Raw genomic sequence first — 25,268 nt, forward strand, 5'->3', positions numbered from 1 at the left:
CCCAACTCCAAACATTTTTCACAACATCCTTATAGCGAGATAATATTGAGAATACCCAACTGGCTGACATCAATAGAAACGTATGACAGCAATAAAACAATATCACACATCTTAAAGGTAAATATACACGCTGCAGGTGCAACAGCTTCCTAGCAATAGGAATACACATTAAAATGACAACAATGTTTTAGTTTTCAATAGATTGTTCAGGCTAGAATGCAGCACAGTGAGGTAGGCTAATGCTCCAGAGATACTGGACTCCTTACTCCTATCCGCATCTCTGTCTGTAAAAGAATGCTGCTGCTAAAATGGACTATTGTAGGAGAGTTACAATGGTTATTCCATCAAACTTCACATTATTAGAACAGTACACAACGCAGACCAGAACATCCAGGTTAATGGTCAGTGGCCCAAGCCCGCGAACAGGAATATTCCAAGTTCAGACAGAAGGGGGAATCAAAACTTTGCTAGCCAAAGCCTGAACCAGTATCTGGACAGAGGAGATGATGAATATGACGAGATCTTCTCTCTGCCCAGAAAGCTACCATTTAAGTTACCATTCACCAGCTCTGTCAAAATACGTTCGTTACTCACCAAATATGCCTGCCCTGCCTGCAACTATCGTCATTTACTGCCGTTATGCCCGGTATGTACTTCCAAAAAATGATTAAATACTAATCTACAAGCAACCCAAAAAATGGTAATGTATAGTTTAATAGGCACCTCTTCTGTGTGACTAACGTATGTACAGTTGATTAATATAGGCCCTTGGGCCAATGTTTAATTTAGTAAATGGCGGATCTCTATGGCAAGACACATCATTCACCCAAATGTTGTCTAAATTGGGCCAGTGGTATCTGAGATATCACATGTTAAGCTAGACTCATACCTGAGAAGGTCTTCCAAATTGCATCACTCTGAGTCAAACAGATATATACATGTGGTCGTTATGAATGTTCTTGCATATGTGGAGTCTCGACAGTGTACCACATTTTGTTACAATATTTATGTGCCAGACCACACCCACGTGAATGTTTATTGGTCAACAGTCTGGAAAATATTGCGTTGAGAGACCTTAGTCCATAGATGCCACATATAAAGTTTCGTGCAGATTGGTAATTCTGTGCCAGAGGAGTAGCGTTTAAGAGTTATCCATTTTAGAGTAAGGCTGTAATTTAAGACAATTTGGATAAATCTGTCCAATCAGTGTAATTTTGTAAATGCTGGATCTCTATGGCGTGCCGCCTCATTCACCAAAGTTTCGTCAAAATCAGGCCAGTGGGGTCTGAGAAATCGCCTGTGACGTAAGTATGTACGCACGGAGACAGATGTCCCCTCCCAGATTTCATGGTGGAGGACAATGACGACGTTGCTAATGCCGCGAGTTGTCCTGAAAGCAGCATCAGAACTCAGAGTAAAATTCTGCATGTTTTTTGCGTATAAATTCCTATTGGTTGATTGTGATACTTTCTAAGTGGGAAACTCGGACTTAATCTTTCTACAGCATAAAATAAGGAATTTTAATAGGATCTTGATAAATCCCTCCTATTAACCCATGCCGCTGGTTTGCACAATAACGACGCTGGACCTCTACTTTGACAGCACTATGTAGAAACTCAATGAACACTGTACAAGGTGTGGCCTGTGTGGTTGCAGCCGCTGACTCTGGCACGCATTTCGAGTCCGGCTCACTGCCCTTTAGCTCGCCCTCCCAGTCTCCTCTGCCTTTCCAGCACTTTATGGTCTCGTCCGTGGAACTAGAGTTGCGAGAGGCGTGGGATTGCTCTTTACGAAATGCCTTATTTTTTAAAAAAATATATATATATTTTTTAAGAACACTGTACAAGAACAAGAAGCCATGCACATAACTGAAGATACAGGCACAGGAGAGCAAACGGGTTGGTTCAAATATGTTTTTATTGCCTTTTCATCCATTACGGTTGACAAAGACATTCTCCACAACGTCTGCATGCCGAAGGCACTGCATGGGAATAAAACCTTAACACCTTACGGTTCTTACACGGACACCCACAATGAATTTTCATATATTACCATACATCTTACGAATTACACGGCTTGGGTTTTAACTCCTCCCTCTCACCTTCTAAATGATCCAAATTATACAGTACATTCTCCCAAACGTGTTGTTGAACTAAAATGAACTAGGGATCTTTGATGCCATCAGCTAATAATAATAATATAGTTTATAATTGTTCACAAACAGATCAGCCACAGTATATAAATACACACGGTCACATAGTGATGCTAGAGGAGCTCTTAGAATAATCTTCATAATAACAATAAAAACATAATACTCAGGTGGTCTTCACTTGAGCACAGGAAGGTGCCCAATATACATGAATGCATGTCTGTAAGCAAGTGCGTGAGTATGTGCATGGCAAGTGCATATATATATATATACACACATGTCTGTAAGAAAGTGTGTGTACGTGTTTGCTAAAAAGTGTGTGCACATGTCTAAGAAAGTGTGTGGGTCTTCCCCATCCAATCATCACTGCAACCTAATGCCCAACACCACCTCTACAGTCACCATTACCCAGGGGCGCAACTTTGGTTTTAGAAGTGGGGGGGACCATTAGTATTATTATTAAACACTCCAAACAGCCTACCCGACTGCTCGGAGGCGTCCGCATGGTCCTATAGCACACCGATGATAAAACTGGGAGGGACAAAAATGCAATTTCAGAACGTGGGGGGGGGGGGGGACATATCCCCAGTGAAAGTTGCACCCCTGCCATTACCAGTTGGTACAAGTTGCAACTAAGCACTGGTTCAGGGTCAGATATGTTATCCTCCTGATGGTCAAGGTTAAGAGTTGTGGTTGGGTAATCTGATCCTAGATCTGTGGCCGGGGCAACTTCTACCTTTATCTATTACCACAGTAAAAAAAAAACTAAAGATATAATATAAACAAAGTTAAGTAAAGCTGTAAAGACTCAATCGTCAAAATAACAAGTGAACTGATGGTGACCGACACATCTCTAGTGCAACTATTTCAAATCATTACTGATGATAGCAATAAATAATCATAAAAACCACCACAGGAATTTTTATATTAATTGGAACAGTGGCTTGGACGTTACCACTTAGTAGGATTCATTACAGAAGGTTTAACTTGTTACAATCTTCTAACTAAAATAGCCATCATCAGTGTGTTTAAAAAAAATGGACCCCTGATTACTCTTCAGCTCCATCTGTGTTTTGGACTACATCACACAATAATATTTCTTCCCGCACCTTCTCCTTCAACTCTATGCAACAAACACAGCAACTCTGACTCGGCTTTCTGACTTTGTGCCAATCTTCTCAAATATCCACATTCCGTTGCTTAATTTCCTTCTCTCCTTCCCTTAGATATCACTAACGTTTTTTTCCCAATGATTTCCCCACTATTTCAAGTCCTTTGCTATCAGTGCTGTGACTAAAAGAGTGGGTTATTTGAGGCTTTTGGGTGCATCTCAATAGTCTAAAGTTGCTTCCTCTCCTCATCTCCTTTCCTTTCTCTCGTCTGATGTGAGAGAACTGGATGGGTAAGCAGTATTGACTAGTAGGCATCCACTATACTATTTTCACCAATCCCTCGTTTTCAGATCAGTGCAGATGCAAGGAAAGGACATGAGGAAAGGAAGCCACTTTAGACTATTGAGATGCACCCATCTACAGCCTCCTACACCCTCTCTCTCCCTCTTCTTTGCCTAATCCTAACTCGACCTCTAGCCCCTAGGCACTCAAGTAGATCGGAGAGGATTGGGTCGGTGTAAACGTAGGACAACAGCCCTACCTAGCCTATCAGAGGACAAGGTGGATTTGCTACCAAATTCTTACACCCATCCTCTCAGATCTACACACGTACCAAGGGATTAAGAGGTCCCCCCCTCTCCTTCTCTCACTCGGCCTTGCTCCTCTCCCTCTCGCGGTCGGACACGTCGATGGCAGCCATGTTCCTGGAGGCGGTGATCAGGTGCAGAACGCTGATGGCAGACTTCAGCACACACACCACGGCACAGACACCAAGCAGCCACTGCAGCCACACTGGAGAGAGAGAGAGAAGAGAAGAAGTCCGTTGTTGCCCCTTCCTAATGCGTAGGACCCGCGATACAGATCAGCTATTTAGCATAGGATTACTATGCTTCTGTGAGTGAATATAAGCCAACGTATTTAGACAGAGGAAAGAAGGGAGGGATATTACAGAGGGAGGTTGAGAGAGATTTGAAGAGCGGGAGAGAAAAGAGAATGGGGATATGAAAAGAGAGAGGGATAAACTAAGAAAAGAAGGGGGTGGGGGGGCTCACCATGGGGTTCCTCAATGTAGTAGGAGACGTAGAGCAGGCAGAAGAAGAGCTCGTTCCCCATACACATGACAAACAGCACCGGCTATGGAAGACAGCAGTTAGATCAGCCTGTTGGCGTGTGTGCGTGTAATAGGAGAAAGTATGTAATAAGTATGTGTGCATGGGCGCACGCTAGCGGTTAAGAGCGTTGGGCCAGTAACTGGTTCGAATCCCGAGCTGACTAGGTGAAACATCTGTTGATGTGCCCTTGAACCCAAATTGCTCCTGTAAGTCACTCTGGATAAGAGCGCCTGCTAAATGACTAAAATGTTAATGTAAAGTGCGAAAGGAAAAGTGTTTTTGTTGGTGTGTGTGTGACTGTATTTCTTACCCGGGAAGTGTAGTAGAGGCGAAGGATGGGGTTTCCAGATAGATCAATGGCCTTGTGGCTGGTGGATCCCTTCATCATTGAGCTGAGAGAGAGAGCGAGAGAGAGAGCGAGAGAGAGAGAGAGAGAGAGAGAGAGAGAGACAGAGACAGAGACAGAGACAGAGACAGAGAGGGTTAACCTTTACTTCAGTACAAGGACATTACACCACCACCATGCATGTGATGCCCCTGGGTGCATCTCAGTAGTCTTAAAAACGTCATTTTCTCCATCCACATTGGAAAAAAAACACACGCTAAAGCAATATTGTGGGTGCCCACTACTGGGAATCTGCTGTCACGTGTCCATTCCTTTCAAATCAGTGCAAATGAAGGAGAGGATTATTGAGATGCACCCAATGCCTGTTACCCACGCTGACCTAGATAAATCTGATGGATGTACATCAACAAATTATCCACACTTGGCTGTGGATGGGGTGAGGAGCCCCAATAGAACTCAAAGAAATCAGTGACTAAACAAACGCTTAATGGACACAAACATTCCCTGAAACCATTATCATTTGTGTCAATCGTATGTAAGGTACAGTTCATGGTTCTCCTAGGCTCTTATGTTATGTACCTGTGCAGGTGCAGCCAGTGGCTGGCCATGTCCAGGCTCATGCTGATCTGGAAGAGGAAGGTATAGGAGGGGTAAAGCAGAGCTAGGTTGACCAGGAGACACATGGTGGCACAGCGGTCTGTCAACATGTCCAGCATCGCACCAAACTTAGTGCCTACAGCACAGGGGAGAGATAGCGAGAGGTTATTTTTGTATAGTACATTTATTTTTAGAAATTATTACCCAAATGTATTTCTGCAAATGATGTGAAAAGGAATTACGGTGCAGGACCTTTAACCACTGGCTGGCAAAGCTCCAGATAGCTTAGATATTTGCAAACTGTACGACTCAGTGTATGGAAAATGTGATGTCCTGCTGTGTGTTTTATCAATGACAGTGAGAACACAATCCCTTTACTCCCAATCCATAGACTCCTAAATTCATCACGATACAGTATTCAATATGTCTGTCTAGGCTTGGGTGATATACCTTTAATACCGTATACTGGAATTTCGAAATAGACTGATTTTCAATACCGTAAATAAATTATATATATGCACTTCCGGTAATACCGTATACCCCGGTATAGTACAGAAACGGTATGACTGTATGCAAATCTGGATACCGCCCAACCTTATGTCTGTCGGCTGCAGACCACTGGATGGTCCCACTGGTCACTAAGATAAATGTAGATAGACTTTCACCTTTCCACTGTCTATTCTGACATACCTTCGCTTCTCCCATTCATACTCCTGTTTCATGCATGTTTAAACCACTCACACGATCGTTTGATATCCATTCATGCCTTTTTTATATATTGTTGATATTTGGAAATTGATCAACGACAGGCCTATCATCTGCTGCCATAGCCGTGATTACAAACACCTGCAAGTGTCCAATGGAAACCTGCTTGTGACCTGCAGTGTTTGACATGAAACCCTGATTAAGACAGCTTAGCGGTCGAAACGTTGGTGAATAAATGATTGCATCGAAGCGACTAGTGCAGCTTTTCCTTTTCGTTTGGACTTATTCATTACCAGTATTATGAAACCTTACAGTTGCAACCAGCAAGTATTTTAGCCAATACACAACAGATACATCAGCATCAGACAAAGACTTTCAACCTCCAATATTTAAAATCTGTGCAGCTAATGAGTTCCGGTTCATGACCATAGCATTACTTTATAATAAAAGAGAATCGACACAGGAGAGAGAAACGTTCTAGCTGTTATTCTCCAGGATTGCCTGAAAGCCGGACACAGATTTACACTTGAGTTCAGCAGCTGTGGGAATGGGGCAGGGACTGTCATACTCCGGGCGAGATGTGGTCCAAATTGTACAAGAGGGCCCTACATGACAAGGGTCTACCTGATGTGAGCATCAACAGCACCCACTACTCTGGGCTGAACTCCACTGTCGTCCTCCAGGACCACTCCTCCAGTATGATGGAGCATGTGGCCGACCAGGCCCCCTGTCTATGTGGAGAGGCTGAGCATTGCTCTGGGGGGCTCGACCAGTATGTTGGCCGTGGGGCAGGTAGCCCTGGTCATCTCCATGGTATTAGAGGTGATCCTCATAGCCAACAAGGAGGTACCGTTGGACACGGGGGACATGCTGCGTCCGGTGTTTGCCGAGGAGAAGGCCTCGGCGGTGCGAAACTGGATGGATGTGTATCTGAAGCTTGTGCAGATGGATCTGGAGACCAAGCTGCTCCTCCTTGAGGACACCAAGCGTGTGGAGGGTCAGCTCAGCTTTAACCTGACCGCGCTAATGAACACCATTTCTAAGAGACGACCAGATGTCCTCCCGCTCCATGATGCACTGGGTCAACGGAGCTGCCTTCCACTCCCAGATGCTGATCCAGCAGGCTTGACTGGAGACGGGCCACAAGACGGCCGAAGTAGACATCTACCTACAGGATCCACAGAGGCTGATGGAGTACAAGGTCTACCTGGAATATAAACTCTATTTGGATGTTGAGTCGACTATGATTGGTACTTACTGCTGGGTTCAATACATAGAGCAGAATTAGTGGAGTAGTAATTCTGTTGATTTTCATTATAAGTGCTCCTGTAAGTCGCTCTGGATAAGAGCGTCTGCTAAATGACTAAAATGTAAAATGTAAAAATGATAAGTATTTTTGATATTAGCACAACACTCAATACCTCCGACTCTGAGACCAGAGAGTCTGAATAAATCTATCATGGGTTGAATCTATCACAGGGTAGAAACGACATGAATAGTAGTAATAGTGGTACTTTGGTTGAGGGCGCGGGCAGCATGCCCATCAAAGGCATCCAGGAAGGCACTGAGCAGGTAGAAGAACACAGCTGGTACTGGACAGCATGGCATCAGGTAGAAGGCAAGCAGAGCCAGCACGATGCGGGCATAGCCTAATAGAGAGGATAGGATCAGAGGAGAGGAGAGGGGAGGGGAGGACGAGAGAGAGGGAGGAGAAAAGAGGAGAGGGGGAGATGGGAGAGAGGAGGGGAAAGGAGAGGAGGGCCAAGGGATGGGTGAAGAGAGGTGGTGGTGATCAAAATAATAATTTTCAGATGGCTTGATTTCGCAAGCCCAATGTGACAACACACTGAGCCATTGCTAGACAAGAGACCTTTCAAGAGATGCCTTCGCCATCTCTGAGAAAAGGTATCCAGGCATTCTAGAAAGCTACATAATCTTAAAGAATTTCTGGAAGCTCTACAGAAAACATTCCCATCCTAAGACAGTAATACGAGTCATAAGAAGCCCTATACCTGACAGGACGGATATGTAAAAGCCCCCATCCGATTTGGGTTAAAATTATAGACTTTAAATAGCGTTTTAGCATTTGATTGCCTGGCGTGCCAGAGGGGCGAGATGTTTACTTTTCCAACTTTAGGTTCCATTTTACCAGTCAAGCTCAATCAAGCCCAGATAAAGTATTTGAAATGAATTCAAATAGTATTTAACCAACCCTGGTCTGGCACCCAATACAATCCTTACCATACATTAGATGATGATACAGGTGGCTGGCAATGGCTCCCTCACTACACTACGAGTCATCTCTCTATAGCTACTTGTATCGTGAATATAATAGCCAATTCAATTCATGGTGGCAATACTGTCTAAAAATCTAACAGAGACAACATTATACTACGATTGACTATGCTTATTACACCTACTGTAGCTAGCTAGCTGCTTATTTGCTAACGTAATCTAGTACATTTTAGCCAGTTTTCATTGAATTGGAACCATCCATGTGAACAGAAACTCACCGATCAAATTTGGAACGAAAAGGAATATGTTTTCCTCAACCATTGCAGTGGTCTTCAGGGGTTTTCGGTAGAGGTTAACGTATTTTCGACAAAATGAAAATATTTGTCTTATTCCGCTCTTCCTACTTTAGCTACCCTTCTGACTTGTTCGAATGTAAAAAAAAAAATTCTGACAGAATACTGTGCGACGTCAGACTTCCGGTGAGACGCACAACTAGGCACCTCCCCTTTAATTGTCATTGTCATCCCAAATGGCACCCTATTCCCTATATAGTGCATTACATTTGACCAGAGCGCTATGGGCCTTGGTCAAAAGTAGTGTACTAAATAGGGAATAAGGTACTATTTGGGACAGTTGACAGTCTCCATCATCAAGGACAGGGGACAAAAAAATGAAGCTATTTTTGGCTTATGAGGGCACATCGTATGCATGCATGAGTGTCCTACTTGCTGTTACTGTATGAATGATCCATGTACATACGGTAAATGACTGCAAACTCACTTTGCACTGCAAATAACAGCTGGCAATGACCATGTTCTCAGTCAAAATCAGTAAGCAAATTATCACTCTTGGCTATTTCAGGGCCTTAAAGGATTATTGTAAATCTCTACAATGTGTGGCCGTATACCCTTGGCCTAGAATACGATTTGGTCTGTCAGTGGCCTGTACACTTGTGCCTGAAATCAATTACTGTACTAGTTGTAAAAACTGAAAGGATCTGGATGACCTCTACTAAACACTATGTACTGACTCAGGGACGTGTGAAGGACCACAGGGATGTGCGGCAAGAATAGAGCCAAAGGATGTCAGGGCAAAGGGGTTTTATTGTCACCAAAACACACTCCCAGTGGTGTAGTGGAGGGTATACACCGTATACCCACTTATTTTTCAGTGGACATTGCCTATACTCAATTCTTAATCGAAGTAGTGTAGCGGATGTATATGCCGTATCAATTAATAGGACTTATGGAACAGATCGGAATGTTTCTTTTCAAATGTATATCACATTTTAGGCGCAGCAGTAGGCCTACGCGTGAATGTTCCAAAATGCAATTTGCTGGAAAACATCGTTCTAAAATGCGCACAGCACATGCACGCGGTTTCAGGGACAGAGATGGAAATATCCGTTAGAAAGAGGAGGGATTTAAAGATGCAACAAATATCATGGGTTGCTAATATGATTAGGATAATGCCTTTGGCTGCTAGACAATGAAATAACGTTGAAAGACAACCAATAGAACAGGAGAACGCATATGTCTTTATAAAAATAATTGCCTCCACGTTTCTAAGGTGAGATTTTGGCTATAGGCTACTTTGAAGCAAGGTAAGACATGCCTCATAATAAGAAGTAAAAGGTCCAGGTTTCAAACAATGAAAGAACAGAAAAAATATAGTGATGCTAATGATAACAGTCTTCTGGTACATGGAAAGAAAAAAACTCTCTCGATTAAATGTTAACTAGCTACAAAGTACTAATATCATGATTATTGGCGTCAATCCAGTGGGCATTTCTTTTGCAAACTCCATCTCATGTGCTACAGAAACACCTCTAATCAAACAATAGTGCCTGCACAAAATGTGTTAGATTTTTCCCAGACCTCAAAAGTGGTCTCCTGATGTGGTTTAAGCATTGTTTTGGACATAGTGCATTCGGAAAGTATTCAGACCCCTCGACTTTTTCCACATTTTGTTACCTTACAGCCTTATTCTAAAATTGATTAAATTGTTGTTTTTACCCCCATCAATCTACACACAATACCCCATAATGACAAAGCAAAAACAGGTTAAATAAATAAATAAATAATAATAATATCGGAAATATCAAATGTAGGTAAGTATTCAGACCCTTTACTCAGCACTTTGTTGAAGCACCTTTGGCAGCGATTACTGCCTTGAGTCTTCTTGGATATCACACTACAAGCTTGGCACACCTGTATTTGGGGCGTTTCTCCCATTCTTCTCTGCAAATCCTTTCAAGCTCTGTCAGGTTGGATGGGGAGCGTAGCTGAACAGCTATTTTCAGGTCTCTCCAGAGATGTTCAATCGGTTCCGGGCTCTGGCTGGGCCACTCAAGGACATTCAGGGACTTGTCCCGAAGCCACTCCTGCGTTGTCTTGGCTGTGTGCTTAGGGTCGTTGTCCTGTTGGAAAGTGAACCTTCGCCCCAGTCTGAAGTCCTGAGCACTCTGGAGCAGGTTTTGATCAAGGATCTCTCTGTACTTTGCTCCGTTCATCTTTCCTTCGATTCTGACTAGTCTCACAGTCCCTGCCGCTGAAAAACATCTCCACAGCATGATGTTGCCACCACCATGCTTCACCGTAGGGATGGTGCCAGGTTTCCTCCAGACGCGACGCTTGGCATTCAGGCCAAAGAGTTCAATCTTGGTTTCACCAGACCAGAGAATCTTGTTTCTTATCGTCTGAGAGTCCTTTAGGTGCCTTTTGGCAAACTCCAAGCGGGCTGTCATGTGCCTTTTACTGAGGAGTGGCTTCCGTCTGGCTGTTCTACCGTAAAGGCCTGATTGGTAGTTTGTTGTAACCAAGTATTGGTGCTAAACTGTGTGTTATTGGATGCTAGCATGCTAGTTAGCTATGGCGTCATAGCTAGGCATCGTGGGCTGTTGTGGGTAGTTACTGTGGGTTGGCATTGTTTTTCGGCGGTGCCGGGGGTAGCACGAAGCTCGCTAGCTAGCCGTTCTTCAAACAAGGTCAACACAGTGGCCATTGCTAGCTAGCCAACAGACACGGACACGAATTATCTGCTTAGTGTGTTAACACACTATTGGTGGTTTGTTGTGACCAAGTGTTGGTGCTAAACTGTGTGTTTTTGGATGCTAGCATGCTAGTTAGCTATGGTGTCATAGTTAGCTAGCTGAATAAAGTGGGTTGAGTCTATTCCTTTAAACATTGAACCGCTGTGGTTCACAACAATTCTGATTTCTAAAGGTGGAAGTTGGTAGAGTTTTTGTTCGGGTGGTTCAGTGAAACAATTATAGTTTCTGAGGTAGAAGTTTTTGGTGAGGGAGGCCCTGCTCTCTACTCTCCCAGATGTTTAGTTCATTTCATTCCGATCTCCTCTGCATTATTGTAGCCATTTGCTACAGCCTGTCAACTATGCCTCTGCCTATCCCTGTTCTCTCCTCTCTGCACAGGCTACACAAACGCCCCACACCGCGTGGCTGCTGCCTCTCTAACCTGGTGGTCCCTGCACGCACCCCACACCTGGAGTTCCAGGTCTCAGGCAGCCTCTGGAACTGCCGTTCTGCTGCCAACAAAGCTGACTTCATCCCAGCCTATGCTAATCTCCAGTCCCTCGACTTCCTGGCGCTGACGGAAACATGGATTACCACTGAAAACACTGCTACTCCTACTGCTCTCTCCTCGTCTGACCATGTGTTCTCGCATACCCCGAGAGCATCTGGTCAGAGGGGTGGTGGCACAGGAATCCTCATCTCTCCCAAGTGGACATTCTCAATTTTTCCCCTAACCCATCTGTCTATCTCCTCATTTGAATTCCATGCTGTCACAGTCACTAGCCCATTTAAGCTTAATATCCTTGTCATCTATCGCCCTCCAGGTTCCCTTGGAGAGTTCATCAATGAGCTTGATGCCTTGATAAGTTCCTTTCCTGAGGATGGCTCACCCCTCACAGTTTTGGGGGATTTCAACCTCCCTATGTCCACATTTGACTCATTTCTCTCTGCCTCCTTCTTTCCACTCCTCTCCTCTTTTGACCTCACCCTCTCACCGTCCCCCCCTACTCACAAGGCAGGCAATACGCTTGACCTCATCTTTACTAGATGCTGCTCTTCTACTAATCTCACTGCAACTCCCCTCCATGTCTCTGACCACTACTTTGTTTCCTTTTCTCTCTCGCTCTCCTCCCACACTACTCACTCTGCCCCTACACAGATGGTAATGCGCCGCCGCAACCTTCGCTCTCTCTCTCCCACTACTCTCTCCTCTTCCATCCTATCATCTCTTCCCTCTGCTCAATCCTTCTCCCTCCAATCTCCTGATTCTGCCTCCTCAACCCTCCTCTCCTCCCTTTCTGCATCCTTTGACTCTCTGTGTCCCCTATCCTCCCGGCCGGCTCGGTCCTCCCCTCCAGCTCCGTGGCTTGATGACTCATTGCGAGCTCACAGAACAGAGCTCCGGGCAGCGGAGCGGAAATGGAAGAAAACTAAACTCCCTGCCGACCTGGCATCTTTTCACTCCCTCCTCTCTACATTTTCTTCATCTGTTTCTGCTGCTAAGGCCACTTTCTACCACTCTAAATTCCAAGCATCTGCCTCTAACCCTAGGAAGCTCTTTGCCACATTTTCCTCCCTGCTGAATCCCCCCCCCCCCCCTTCCTCTCTCTCTGTGGATGACTTCGTCAACCACTTTGAAAAGAAGGTTGACGACATTCGATCCTCGTTTGTTAAGTCTAATGACACTGCTGGTCCTACTCACACTGCCCTACCCTATGCTTTGACTTCTTTCTCCCCTGTCTCTCCAGATAAAATCCTGCGACTTGTGACTGCAGGCCGCCCAACAACCTGCCCGCTTGACCCCATCCCCTCCTCTCTTCTCCAGACCATCTCCGGTGACCTTCTCCCCTACCTCACCTCGCTGATCAACTCATCCTTGACCGCTGGCCATGTCCCTTCCGTCTTCAAGAGAGCGAGAGTTGCTCCCCTTCTCAAAAAACCAACACTCGACCCCACTGATGTCAACAACTACAGACCAGTATCCCTTCTTTCTTTTCTTTCCAAAACTATTGAGCGTGCCGTCTTTAGCCAACTCTCTTGCTATCTCTCTCAGAATGACCTTCTTGATCCAAACCAGTCAGGTTTCAGGACTGGTCATTCAACTGAGACTGCTCTTCTCTGTGTCACGGAGGCTCTCCGCACTGCTAAAGCTAACTCTCTCTCCTCTGCTCTTGTCCTTCTAGACCTGTCTGCTGCCTTTGATACTGTGAACCATCAGATCCTCCTCTCCACCCTCTCCGAGCTGGGCATCTCCGGCGCGGCTCACTCCTGGATTGCGTCCTACCTGACCGGTCGCTCCTACCAAGTGGCGTGGCGAGAAGCTGTCTCCGCACCACGTGCTCTCACCACTGGTGTCCCCCAGGGCTCAGTTCTAGGCCCTCTCCTTTTCTCCCTATACACCAAGTCACTTGGCTCTGTCATATCCTCACATGGCCTCTCCTATCATTGCTACGCTGACGATACACAACTAATCTTCTCCTTTCCCCCTTCTGATAACCAGGTGGCGAATCGCATCTCTGCATGTCTGGCAGACATATCAGTATGGATGACGGATCACCACCTCAAGCTGAACCCTGGCAAGACGGAGCTGCTCTTCCTCCCGGGGAAGGACTGCCCATTCCATGATCTCGCCATCACGGTTGACAACTCCGCTGTGTCCTCCTCCCAGAGTGCGAAGAGCCTAGGCGTGACCCTGGACAACACCCTGTCGTTCTCCGCCAACATCAAGGCGGTGACCCGCTCCTGCAGGTTCATGCTCTACAACATTCGGAGAGTACGACCCTGCCTTACACAGGAAGCGGCACAGGTCCTAATCCAGGCACTTGTCATCTCCCGTCTGGACTACTGCAACTCGCTGTTGGCTGGCCTCCCTGCCTGTGCCATTAAACCCCTACAACTCATCCAGAATGCCGCAGCCCGTCTGGTGTTCAACCTTCCCAAGTTCTCTCACGTCACCCCCCTCCTCCACACACTCCACTGGCTTCCAGTTGAAGCTCGCATCCGCTACAAGACCATGGTGCTTGCCTATGGAGCAGTGAGGGGAACGGCACCTCTGTACCTTCGGGCTCTGATCAGTCCCTACACCCAAACAAGGGCATTGCGTTCATCCACCTCTGGCCTGCTGGCTCCCCTTCCTCTGCGGAAGCATAGTTCCCGCTCAGCCCAGTCTAAACTGTTCGCTGCTCTGGCACCCCAATGGTGGAACAAGCTCCCTCACGACGCCAGGACAGCGGAGTCACTCACCACCTTCCGGAGACATTTGAAACCCCACCTCTTTAAGGAATACCTGGGATAGGATAAAGTAATCCTTCTACCCCCCCCCCCCCCCCCCCCCCAAAAAAAAATTGTAAAGTGGTTATCCCACTGGCTATAGGGTGAACACACCAATTGGTGAGTCGCTCTGGATAAGAGCGTCTGCTAAATGACGTAAATGTGCCCTTGAGCAAGGCACTTAACCCTAATTGCTCCTGTAAGTCGCTCTGGATAAGAGCGTCTGCTAAATGACTAAAATGTAAATGTAAAAATTGGTGGAGTGCTACAGAGATGGTTGCCCTTCTGGAAGTTTCTCCCATCTCAACAGAGGAACACTGGAGCTCTGTCAGAATGACTAGTGGGGGGCCTTGGTGGTTCCAAACTTCTTCCACTGAAAACACTTTTTTGGTTACCACATGACTCCATATGTTTTATTTTATAGTTTTGATGTCTTCACTATTATTCTACAATGTAGAAAATAGTAAAAAGAAAGAAAAACCCTTGAATGAGTAGGTGTGTCCAAACTTTTGACTGGTACTGTATATACTAGGCTGTGTCAGAGGAAGGCCCAAAAAATTGTCAAAGGCTCCAGTCACCCAAGTCATAGACTGTTTTCTCTGCTACCGCATGGCAAGCGGTACCGGAGCGCCAAGTCTTGATCCAAAAGGCTCCTTAATAGCTTCTACCCCCAAGCCATTAGACTGCTGAACAATTTATCAAATGGCCACCCGGACTATTTACATTGACTCCCCCTTTGTTTTTACACTGCTGCTACTTGCTGTTTATTATCTGTGCATATTCACTTTACCCCTACCTACATGTACAAATTACCTGGACTAACCTGTACCCCCGCAGATTGACTCGGTACCGGTACCCCCTGTATATAGCCTCGTTATTGTTATTTTATTGTTTATTTTCCTTTTTCCTTTAGTTTATTTAGTAAATATTTTCTTAACTCTATTTCTTGAACAGCATTGTTGGTTAAGGGCTTGTAAGTAAGCATTTCACGGTAAGGTCTACACCGGTTGTATTCGGCGCATGTGGCAAATTTGATTTGATTTTGATTTGGCAGGCCATGCTAACAAATATACTTTACAAAAATATAAATGCAACAATTTCAAAGATTTTACTGAGTTACAGTTCATATAAAGGAAATCAGTCAATTGAAATAAATTCATTAGGCCCTAATCTATGGATTTCACATGACTGGGCAGGGGTGCAGCCATGGGTGGGCATAGGCCCACCTACTTGGCAGCCAGGTCGACCCACTGGGGAGCCAGGCTCAGCCAATGAGAATTAGTTTTTCCCACAAAAACAAATATTTCTCAGCACCCAACCTCAGATGATCCCACAGCTGAAGAAGCCAGATGTGGAGGTCCTGGGCTGGTGTGGTTGTGAGGCCGGTTGGACGTACTGCCAACTCTCTAAAACGACGTTGGCGGCAGCTTATGGTAGAGAAATGAACATTAAATTATCTGGCAACAGCTCTGGTGGACATTCCTGCAGTCAGCATGCCAATTGCATGCTCCCGCAAAACTTGAGACGTCTGTGGCATTGAAATTGCACATTTTAAAGTGGCATTTTATTGTCCCCAGCACAAGGCGCATCTGTGTAATGATCACTGTTTAATCAGCTTCTTGATATGCCACACCTGTCAGGTGGATGGATTATCTTGGCAAAGTAGAAACGCTCACTAATAGGAATGTAAACAAATTTCTGCACAACATTTGAGAGAAATAAACGTTTTGTGCATCTGGAACATTTCTGGGATTTTTTTATTTCAGCTCATGAAACATGGGACCAACACTTTACATGTTGCGTTTATATTTATGTTCAGTGTAATTAGCCTAGCATGCAAATGCATATGAATGAGTACAAACATCAATCCCTGCAAACTCCACTATCAACTCTCAAATAGGGCTACTTTCATTATTTTACACACACACTTCTTTGTTGCTAGCTCTGCTCCCATGTGTCCATTTCCCTCTTTTATCAGATTAGCCACACCCAGTAGGCGGGTACCAGCAAGGTAATTAAGAGGACACATGGGAGCAGCGATTGGTTCGTTGGCAGGTCAATCGTGGTCTGTAAGAGCCTTTTTAACACTACTGGCCTTGAACTGATAAATCAATTTGGTCCAGGAGTGAGTAGGCTGAATGAAACCAACCCTTCATCCGGTCGTATTCATAAAGAATCTCATGAGTGCTGATCTAGAATCAGTTACGCCTTTTAGATCATAATGAATAAGATTACATGGACAGGGGGGACCTGATCCTAGATCAGCACTCCTATGGGCCCTGGAGTGGTTTTCACCAAGTCAATTTCCTTTTAAAGGATGCACAAAATATAATCTTAGTTATATATAGGTTAGTTATACCAACTAATGTAGTTTGTGGGTGTTGTTTTGAACTCATACACAATCCAACCAAGTCCATACAAATGAAGACAGCCTCGAAGTCATTTTTCCTTTTTTTATTTTTCAAAATTACTTTTGTTTCTGTACAACAAATTCTGTAGCAGACATCTGCTCCACTTTGCATTGAACCTGAACATAACTTGGCCTCTCTCTGTACAACAGTCCTATATCCGACCACACACATCCATTCCTCCTCTTTCTAGCAGATTCTCTCTCATCCATCATCACCGTTGCCCTGCCCAACTGAGGTGCATCTCAATAGTCTTGAGTCCCTACCTCATCTCTCCTTCGTTTGCAATGACGTGAAAGGACAGGTTAAAGTGAATTTCCAACACGCATCCACCAAAGTCCTTTCGCCTGTGCTGTGTTTTCTATATGCCGTTGAAGGGGATGAAACAAGGAAAAGGAACTACTTTTAACTATTGAGACCCACCCCTCTAAGCGTACATCAGCACTACATGTGGGCAGCGACATCACACATTCTCTGTCCTGTCTGTCTCCATGCCCTAGTCTAAAAATCACAGCCTCTGAAAACGAATCCAGCATGTTCCGTAGTGAACGACGTGTAAACGACGTGTAAACTGAAGTAAACCACCCAGATGTCTCTCGAGGTAACAGAGGTTAGAGTATTGAAATGCACCACTGGAGACCAATGTTTCCCACCCCACCATTTTGTTGTAATTTTGGTGCTGTTGAGAGTTGGCAGTGTGAGTTTAGGAGCCAAATGGTAGATGATCCTCTACACAAGAGATCCTGGGCTCGGTTAGAATACTTTAAAATGTCTCCTTCCTTTCTCTTACTTGACTGCTGATTGACTACTGATGAGTGGGAAGGTGAAAGCATAACAGTGGTGACACATAGCTTCAATCCAATCCTGTTCCATCCAGAAATATCTTCCAGAAAGGAAGGACAAAATGTAATATTCACACAGACCCCAAGCTATTTAGAATGTATGCACTTGCTTGTTCTTGGCTGCTTATATATATTTTTAAAGATCAAAGAAATGAAACCAACTAATTCAGAGTATTTTTGGTGGGGTGTAGTAGTGTATAGGATGGGTACTGTAGTGTACAATCAACTAGCTTGGCTGGTCTGTATCAACATGAACCACAAGAAGAGTGAGGTACAATATGGCACAAAACGTGCTGGATTACAGAGGCTGACTTTAGGAGACACTGTATGGTAAATCTAGAACTCAATATATTCATACATACAGCTAAAAACATGAACGGCCCCGTCCACATTTAATACTGGCTCTATAACACTACAACCATTTGTGGCAATGCACTGCCCAGTAGACTCCGACCCTGAGACCATAGAGGGAATGATTGGGGAAAGGTAGTCTTTTCTCCTCCTCTTAAAAAAAAAAAAAAAAAACAATAAAAACAATAGATTTTTTCCATAGTGCTCCATCACAGTAAAATTGCTCCTACTCCCCACCTAGTGGTCAAAATTGGCAATTAAAACATTTTAAAAAATCTTTTTTTTTTTAAACAAAATTAGTGTACAACAAACATTACAACTGCTGTAGTAGTAATAATAATAAAAGCAACCGTATCTATTTTTCCTCAAAACTATTTTCCAACTTGACAAAATTATCATTACTCTACCAGCGTTTCAGAGTTAGTGCTTTTATGTACACTTTATAAGTACAATGTAGGACAAAGGTGTTGGACAGTGAACAATCTTCAATTTTACTGTCAAACTTCTGACAGGTATATACTTATATGCATTTCTATAAACATGTATGAATACAAATGCTTCTGTACATCACTTTCATGCATTGAACTGTAATAACCGTTTGATGCATATCTAAACACACCTACCAGGCTGTGTCCAGGAATGGGTCAAGGGTGAAAAAACTAAGCGAGCATTCAGCGCTGTACACACACACACACACACTTTCAGAATGTTCACAGGGAAATTATTGCTCGGCAGTGGCAGAGTTGTCTTCGGTCAGCCGAGCCACCGGATGGCAGTGTTACATTTGTTATATATTTGAAAATCCTATTACCAAAAAACCCCAACTGTTTCTGTTGTTGCCTCTCGTGGTTCAGCTCCTTGCTTCACCACAAATGTACAGTATATGACACATCATTAACTAGTACGCTTCACGTCTTAGTTTCTGCATTATCTACATAGTTTACACTATCTTAAAGCACCCTCTTCCAATTGAGTTTCATCTCCACATCCATTAGTTTCTCTCAGTTTGATGTCAGCAAAAAAACTTAGTGTTAAAACTCCCCTTTAAAACGCCCTTTTCCTCCCACTTGTATCCCTCCCGTCTATCTGTGCAGACATTGTAATACTCTAAGGTGTTGGTCTACTCTAAGCAGCTAGTCTGCGCAACTGACCCCTACTGGTGGCCAGCCGTGTTGGACCTAATTGTTAATAGCCCCGCCCCCTCCCTAATCTAAACCCCTCCCCTGAATTCGTGAGAGAGTTGACCTCATCCCAATAAAAATAACCCCCTTGAACAAAAGGAAGGGTGGCCTGCTTTGGCTCCACCCTTTGTGGTGGTAAACCTGTTTTCGCACCACCCCCTCCATGAACAAACACTCTTGTAGAAGAGGGGGCGGGGACATTCAAACCCCACCCACTACTAACTGCATCAGCATATCTCAAACGACACCCTAATCCCCATACAAGGGTTAGGGTGTCATTTCAGATGCAGCCTCTGAGAAGGGGCAGGCTTGGTTTGTTCTCTCACCCCGCCCCTTTAAGACAGAGGGGTGGAGCCTATCATTGCCCTTCCCCTTTAAGAGTAGGAGAGGTGGGAGCCGTTGGAGATGTGTGAGGTGACTGAGGTGCTCCGGCTCAGACCCCCCTCGCCCCCCCCTGCCCCACCGGGCCCCCCTGAGGCCGTCCTCCTCAGGGGCTGGGGGCTGTTCCTCAGGGCCATCAGGCTGGGGCCCCTGGCCACCAGACCCCCGTATCCCCCTCCCTGGGAAGACGAGGAGGAGGAGGAGGAGGGTGGGGAGGAGGAGTAGAGGGAGATGGGTGGTGGGGGAGGCGGAGGTGGCAGGAGAGCCAGGGACTGGGCTGAGGCGTGTTGGGAGAGGTGGTGGTGATGATGAACTCCTCCACCGTGGTGGTGGTGTCCTCCTCCCCCCCCCCACTCTCTCTCCCTGTCCCTCTCCCTCTCGCGGTCCTCGCGCTCGCGGCTCTCTCGGTACAGGTGTGGCGTACTCTGGTGGTGGTGGTGGTAGTGCTGGGGGAGGTAGTGTTGTTGCTGCTGCTGGTGATGGTGATGGTGGGAGGACGAGGAAGAGGAGGAAGAGGAGGAGTTGGAGGAGTGGCCTCTACCACTCATGTTCATCTCACTATCCCTCCCCAGGCCCTGAGACGAAGTGATCGACTCGGCACGGCTGAACCCTCGTCCACCGCTGCAGCTGTTCTGGCTACGCCATGAAGGGGGCGCCACCGAGTTCTGCACGCCGTGGCTCCAGTGGCTCCCGGAGCGAGGGACAGGGCGGGAGGGCCAGCCCCCGGAGCCAGAAGAGGAGTTGGGATTGGGGTAGCCCTGGTTGAAGGCCTCGGCGGGGATGCCCGTCAGAGCCATGTTGCTGAAGCCAAGACGCATGCTCTCCGAGTCAAATGACTCGATCTCCCGGGCCTGGCGCTCCAGTAGATTACGGATACGCTCTGAACGCTCGTTCTGCAGGGACAGCATCTCTTCCTCAATCTAAGGGAGAGAGAGAGAGGAGAGGAGGAGAGAAAAATGCAGTAAGACTACAAACTGGTTGTGTCCCAATAATCTTTTAAGTGGGCTATCCTTTTTGGTGTCATGTACACTACCGGTCAAAAGTTTTAGAACACCTACTCATTCAAAGGTTTTTCTTTATTTGTAATATTTTCTACATTGTAGAATAATAGCGAAGACATCAAAACTATGAAATAACACATATGGAATCATGTAGTAACCAAAAAAGTGTTAAACAAATCAAAATATATTTTATATTTGAGATTCTTCAAATAGCCATCCTTTGCCTTGATGACAGCTTTGCACACTCTTGGCATTCTCTCAACCAGCTTCATGAGGTAGTCACCTGGAATGCATTTCAATTAACAAGTATGCCTTCTTAAAAGTTCATTTGTGGAATGTCTTTCCTTCTTAATGCGTTTGAGCCAATCAGTTGGGTTGTGACAAGATAGGGGGGGTATACAGAAGATAGCCCTATTTGGTAAAAGACCAAGTCCGTATTATGGCAAGAACAGCTCAAATAAGCAAAGAGAAACGACAGTCCATCATTACTATAAGACATGAAGGTCAGTCAATAAGGAACATTTCAAGAACTTTTAAAGTTTCTTCAAAAACCATCAAGCGCTATGATGAAACGGGCTCTCATGAGGACCGCCACAGGAATGGAAGACCCAGAGTTACCTCTGCTGCAGAGTATAAGTTCATTCGAGTAACCAGCCTCAGAAATTGAAGCCCAAATAAATACTTCACAGAGTTCAAGTAACAGACACATCAACAGTTCAGGGGAGACCATGTGAATCTGGCCTTCATGGTGGAATTGCTGCAAAGAAACCTCTACTAAAGGACACCAATAAGAAGAAGAGACTTGCTTAGGCCAAGAAACACGAGCAATGGACATTAGACCGGTGGAAGGTTGTCCTTTGGTCTGATGAGTCCAAATTGGAGATTTTTGGATCCAACCGTCGTGTCTTTGTGAGACGCGGTGTGGGTGAACGGATGATCTCCGCATGTGTATTTCCCACCATAAAGCATGGAGGAGGTGGTGTTATGGTGTGGGGATGCTTTGCTGGTGAAACTGTCTGTGATTTATTTAGAATTCAAGGCAAACTTAACCAGCATGGCTACCATGGCATTCTGCAGCGATACGGGCTTAGTGGGACTATCATTTGTTTTTCAACAAGACAATGACCCAACACCCCTCCAGGCTGTGTAAGGGCTATTTAACCAAGAAGGAGAGTGATGGAGTGCTGCATCAAATGACCTGGCTTCCACAATCCCCCGACCTCAACCAAATTGAAATGGTTTGGGATGAGTCGGACCGCAGAGTGAAGGAAAAAGCAGCCAACCAGTGCTCAGCATATGTGGGAACTCCTTCAAGACTGTTGGAAAAGCATTCCAGGTGAAGCTGGTTGAGAGAATGCCAAGAGTGTGCAAAGCTGTCATCAAGGCAAAGGGTGGCTATTTGAAGAATCTCAAATATAAAATACATTTTATTTCATAGTTTTGATGTCTTCACTATTATTCTACAATGTAGAAAATATTAAAAACAAAGAAAAATCCTTGAATGAGTAGGTGTTCTAAAACTTTTGACCGGTAGTGTATATTGTACATATTCTCTTGCACCCCCCCCCCCCCCCCCCCCTCCCCTCCACACACACACACCCACCCACCCACCCACACACTTCCACCCACCCACACACTTCCACAAACACACACACATACCCCTCCACACACACACACATAATCCCTTCAGACACCCCTCCACCCCCTCTCTCCGTCCCGCTCTCACCCTCTGTTCCAGCAGGGCCCTGCGGATGGACACCCTTTGCTCCAGGTCCTTGGCCTCTCTCTCGTGCTGGGAGTCTGTGTGGATCTTGATCTTGCTCTGGTAAGCATTCAGCAGCTCCAACTCCTGCTGCAGCTGCATTCGCAGCACCTGGTACTCTGCTTCCTGGGTCTCGTCCAATCGCAGCTAGAGGAGGAGGGCTGGACGTCAGTAGAGCACACCCTGGTCTAATGGACGGTTTGGGGTTGCCTACCACTCAAAATGTGGGATTTGTAGTCCTAATATGTAATTTTAGTAGTTCTAAAGCTTAGCATGGGCGTAGTCGGTGTTTGTTGAACTGAAATGTGTTGGTATACATTTTGGTGTAGCTGCTTTAATATGTAGGTGTGTAGTTGATGTATAGTGGGTGTTATCTGCAGTGTGTGCGTGTCTTTGTGTGGGTTTTGTCTCTGCGTGCGTGTGTGTGTGTGTGTGTGAGTGAGTGTAGTTGTTTTGTAGTATAGCGTCGTCGTAGTTGTCAGGTGTAGGAGAGGTGCACGGTAGGGTCCTTGCCTTACTCACAGCCTGTGTGGACAGCATGTCGTTGATGGAGTGGTCGTACTGCTCGGCCAGGATGGCCAGTTTCCTGGTCTGCTCCTCCTTCAGCCTCTTGAGCACCGCCTTGTGGTCGGCCTTGGGAGTGCTCTCCAACAGGTGGTTCCTCAGGGCCTTGTACTGACGCGTCTGGATCTTACACGTGTCTTGGAACTGACGCTTGATCTGAAGCTCCTTAGACTGGGATAGGGGAGAAAGGAGAGAGGGAATGAGAGGGGGAATGAGGGAAAGGGGGGGAATGAGACAGGGAGGAGGGAGGAGTGGGGGAATGAAGGAGTGGGGTAGAGTGAGGGATTGGAGGAGAGGGGTGGAGTGAGGGATTGGAGGAGAGGGGTGGAGTGAGGGATTGGAGGAGAGGGGTGGAGTGAGGGATTGGAGTGAGGGAAGGAGGGAGAGGGTGGAGTGAGGGAAGGAGGGAGAGGGGAGTGAGGGAAGGAAGGAGAGGGGAGTGAGGGAAGGAAGGAGAGTGAGGTAGAGAGGGACGGAAGGAGCGGAGGGAGTGAGGGACGGAAGGAGAGGGGAGAGTGAGGGACGGAAGGAGAGGGGAGAGTGAGGGAAGGAAGGAGAGGGGAGAGTGAGGGACGGACGGAAGGAGAGGGGAGAGTGAGGGAAGGAAGGAGAGGGGAGAGTGAGGGACGGACGGAAGGAGAGGGGAGAGTGATGGACGGAAGGAGAGGGGGGAGTGATGGACGGAAGGAGCGGGGGGAGTGATGGACGGAAGGGGAGCGGGGGGAGTGAGGGACGGAAGGAGCGGGGGGAGTGAGGGACGGAAGGAGCGGGGGGAGTGAGGGACGGAAGGAGCGGGGGGGAGTGAGGGACGGAAGGAGCGGGGGGAGTGAGGGACGGAAGGAGCGGGGGGGAGTGAGGGACGGAAGGAGCGGGGGGAGTGAGGGACGGAAGGAGCGGGGGGAGTGAGGGACGGAAGGAGCGGGGGGAGTGATGGACGGAAGGAGCGGGGGGAGTGATGGACGGAAGGAGCGGGGGGAGTGATGGAAGGAAGGAGAGGGGGGAGTGAGGGAAGGAAGGAGAGGGGGGAGTGAGGGAAGGAAGGAGAGGGGAGAGTGAGGGAAGGAAGGAAGGAGAGGGGGAGTGAGGGAAGGAAGGAGAGGGGGGAGTGAGGGAAGGAAGGAGAGGGGAGAGTGAGGGAAGGAAGGAGAGGGGGAGTGAGGGAAGGAAGGAGAGGGGGAGTGAGGGAAGGAAGGAGAGGGGGAGTGAGGGAAGGAAGGAGAGGGGGAGTGAGAGAAGGAAGGAGAGGGGAGAGTGAGGGAAGGAAGGAGAGGGGGGAGTGAGGGATGGATGGAAGGAAGAGGGGGGGGGGGGGGGGGGATGGAAGGAGAGGCGGGAGTGAGCAGAATGGGTTCAGGGTCAATAAGAGCACCCCTTGATCCCCACTTCCCTTCTAGCTCCCCATAGGCTACGCCCGATTGTCTACCCTTGTCCCTAAGTGTGAACACTTTGGGGAGACGGTGGAGAACAGGGATGCCAGCCAGGGACATTAAAGCTCATCGTATACTATCCTATCCTTACCTTGAGACTCTTGGGCTGCTGGCGGACCTCCACGGTGTGTTTCTGCCGGAGCTCCTGCTCCCTCCTCTTGTTGTACTCCATCTGGTTGGTGAGCTCCGTCTGGTGCTGCGTGCGGATCAGGTCGGCCCGCGTACGCTGCACCGCCCCCAGCTGACGGAACTCCAGCTCCTGGGTGGACTCGTGGTGCCTCAGCAGCATGGCACACTCCAGGTCCCTCTGGGTCTGTTTCTTGTTCAGGTCCTGGAGGAAGGACAGAAAGAGAGAAAGAAAGTATAGGAAGAAAGATGGAGGGAGGGAGTGAGAGAAGGTAGGAAACGTGTCAACTAAGTTATACACACACACACACACAACCAGTCAAAGGTTTGGACACACCTACTCATTCAAGGGTTTGTTTTTATTTTACATTGTAGAATAATAGTGAAGACATCAAAACTATGAAATAACACATATAGAATCATTTAGTAACCAAAAAAAAGTGTTAAACAAATCAACATCTAATTTTATATTTCAAATAGCCACCCTTTGCCTTGATGACAACTTTGCACACTCTTGGCATTCTCTCAACCAGCTTCATGAGGTAGTCACCTGGAATGCATTTCAATTAACAGGTGTGCCTTCTTAAAAGTTAATTTGTGGAATTTCTTTCCTTCTTAATGCGTTTGAACCAATCAGTTGTGTTGTGACAAGGTAGTGGGGGTATACA

The 25,268-nt window shown here is 46.5% G+C and overlaps 2 protein-coding genes across 2 annotated transcripts in view; both read right to left on the reverse strand.

Moving 5' to 3' along the window:
* Positions 1-1,899: 1,899 nt before the first annotated feature.
* LOC311104434 (CDP-diacylglycerol--inositol 3-phosphatidyltransferase-like) lies at positions 1,900-8,705 on the reverse strand. The gene is made up of 6 exons (XM_084146271.1): positions 8,535-8,705; positions 7,536-7,670; positions 5,299-5,452; positions 4,684-4,765; positions 4,314-4,395; positions 1,900-4,053 (listed from the first exon to the last, which is right to left on the reverse strand). The coding sequence occupies exons 1-6, from the start codon at positions 8,575-8,577 to the stop codon at positions 3,908-3,910; spliced, it is 642 nt and encodes a 213-aa protein (XP_084002397.1). The 5' UTR covers positions 8,578-8,705; the 3' UTR covers positions 1,900-3,907.
* An 8,301-nt stretch (positions 8,706-17,006) lies between these two features.
* LOC311104435 (serine/threonine-protein kinase TAO2-like) overlaps positions 17,007-25,268 on the reverse strand; it is a 40,070-nt gene continuing 31,808 nt past the window's right edge. Inside the window, exons 17-20 of the mRNA XM_084146272.1 lie at positions 24,566-24,805; positions 23,006-23,218; positions 22,448-22,630; positions 17,007-20,640 (exon numbers count right to left, since the gene is read on the reverse strand). Coding sequence (XP_084002398.1) covers positions 19,714-20,640; positions 22,448-22,630; positions 23,006-23,218; positions 24,566-24,805 — 1,563 coding nt within the window. The 3' untranslated portion in view covers positions 17,007-19,713. The remainder of the gene's footprint in view (positions 20,641-22,447; positions 22,631-23,005; positions 23,219-24,565; positions 24,806-25,268) is intronic.

Source organism: Coregonus lavaretus (assembly GCF_964263955.1).
Source record: "Coregonus lavaretus genome assembly, chromosome: 28".
Lineage (NCBI taxonomy): Eukaryota > Metazoa > Chordata > Actinopteri > Salmoniformes > Salmonidae > Coregonus > Coregonus lavaretus.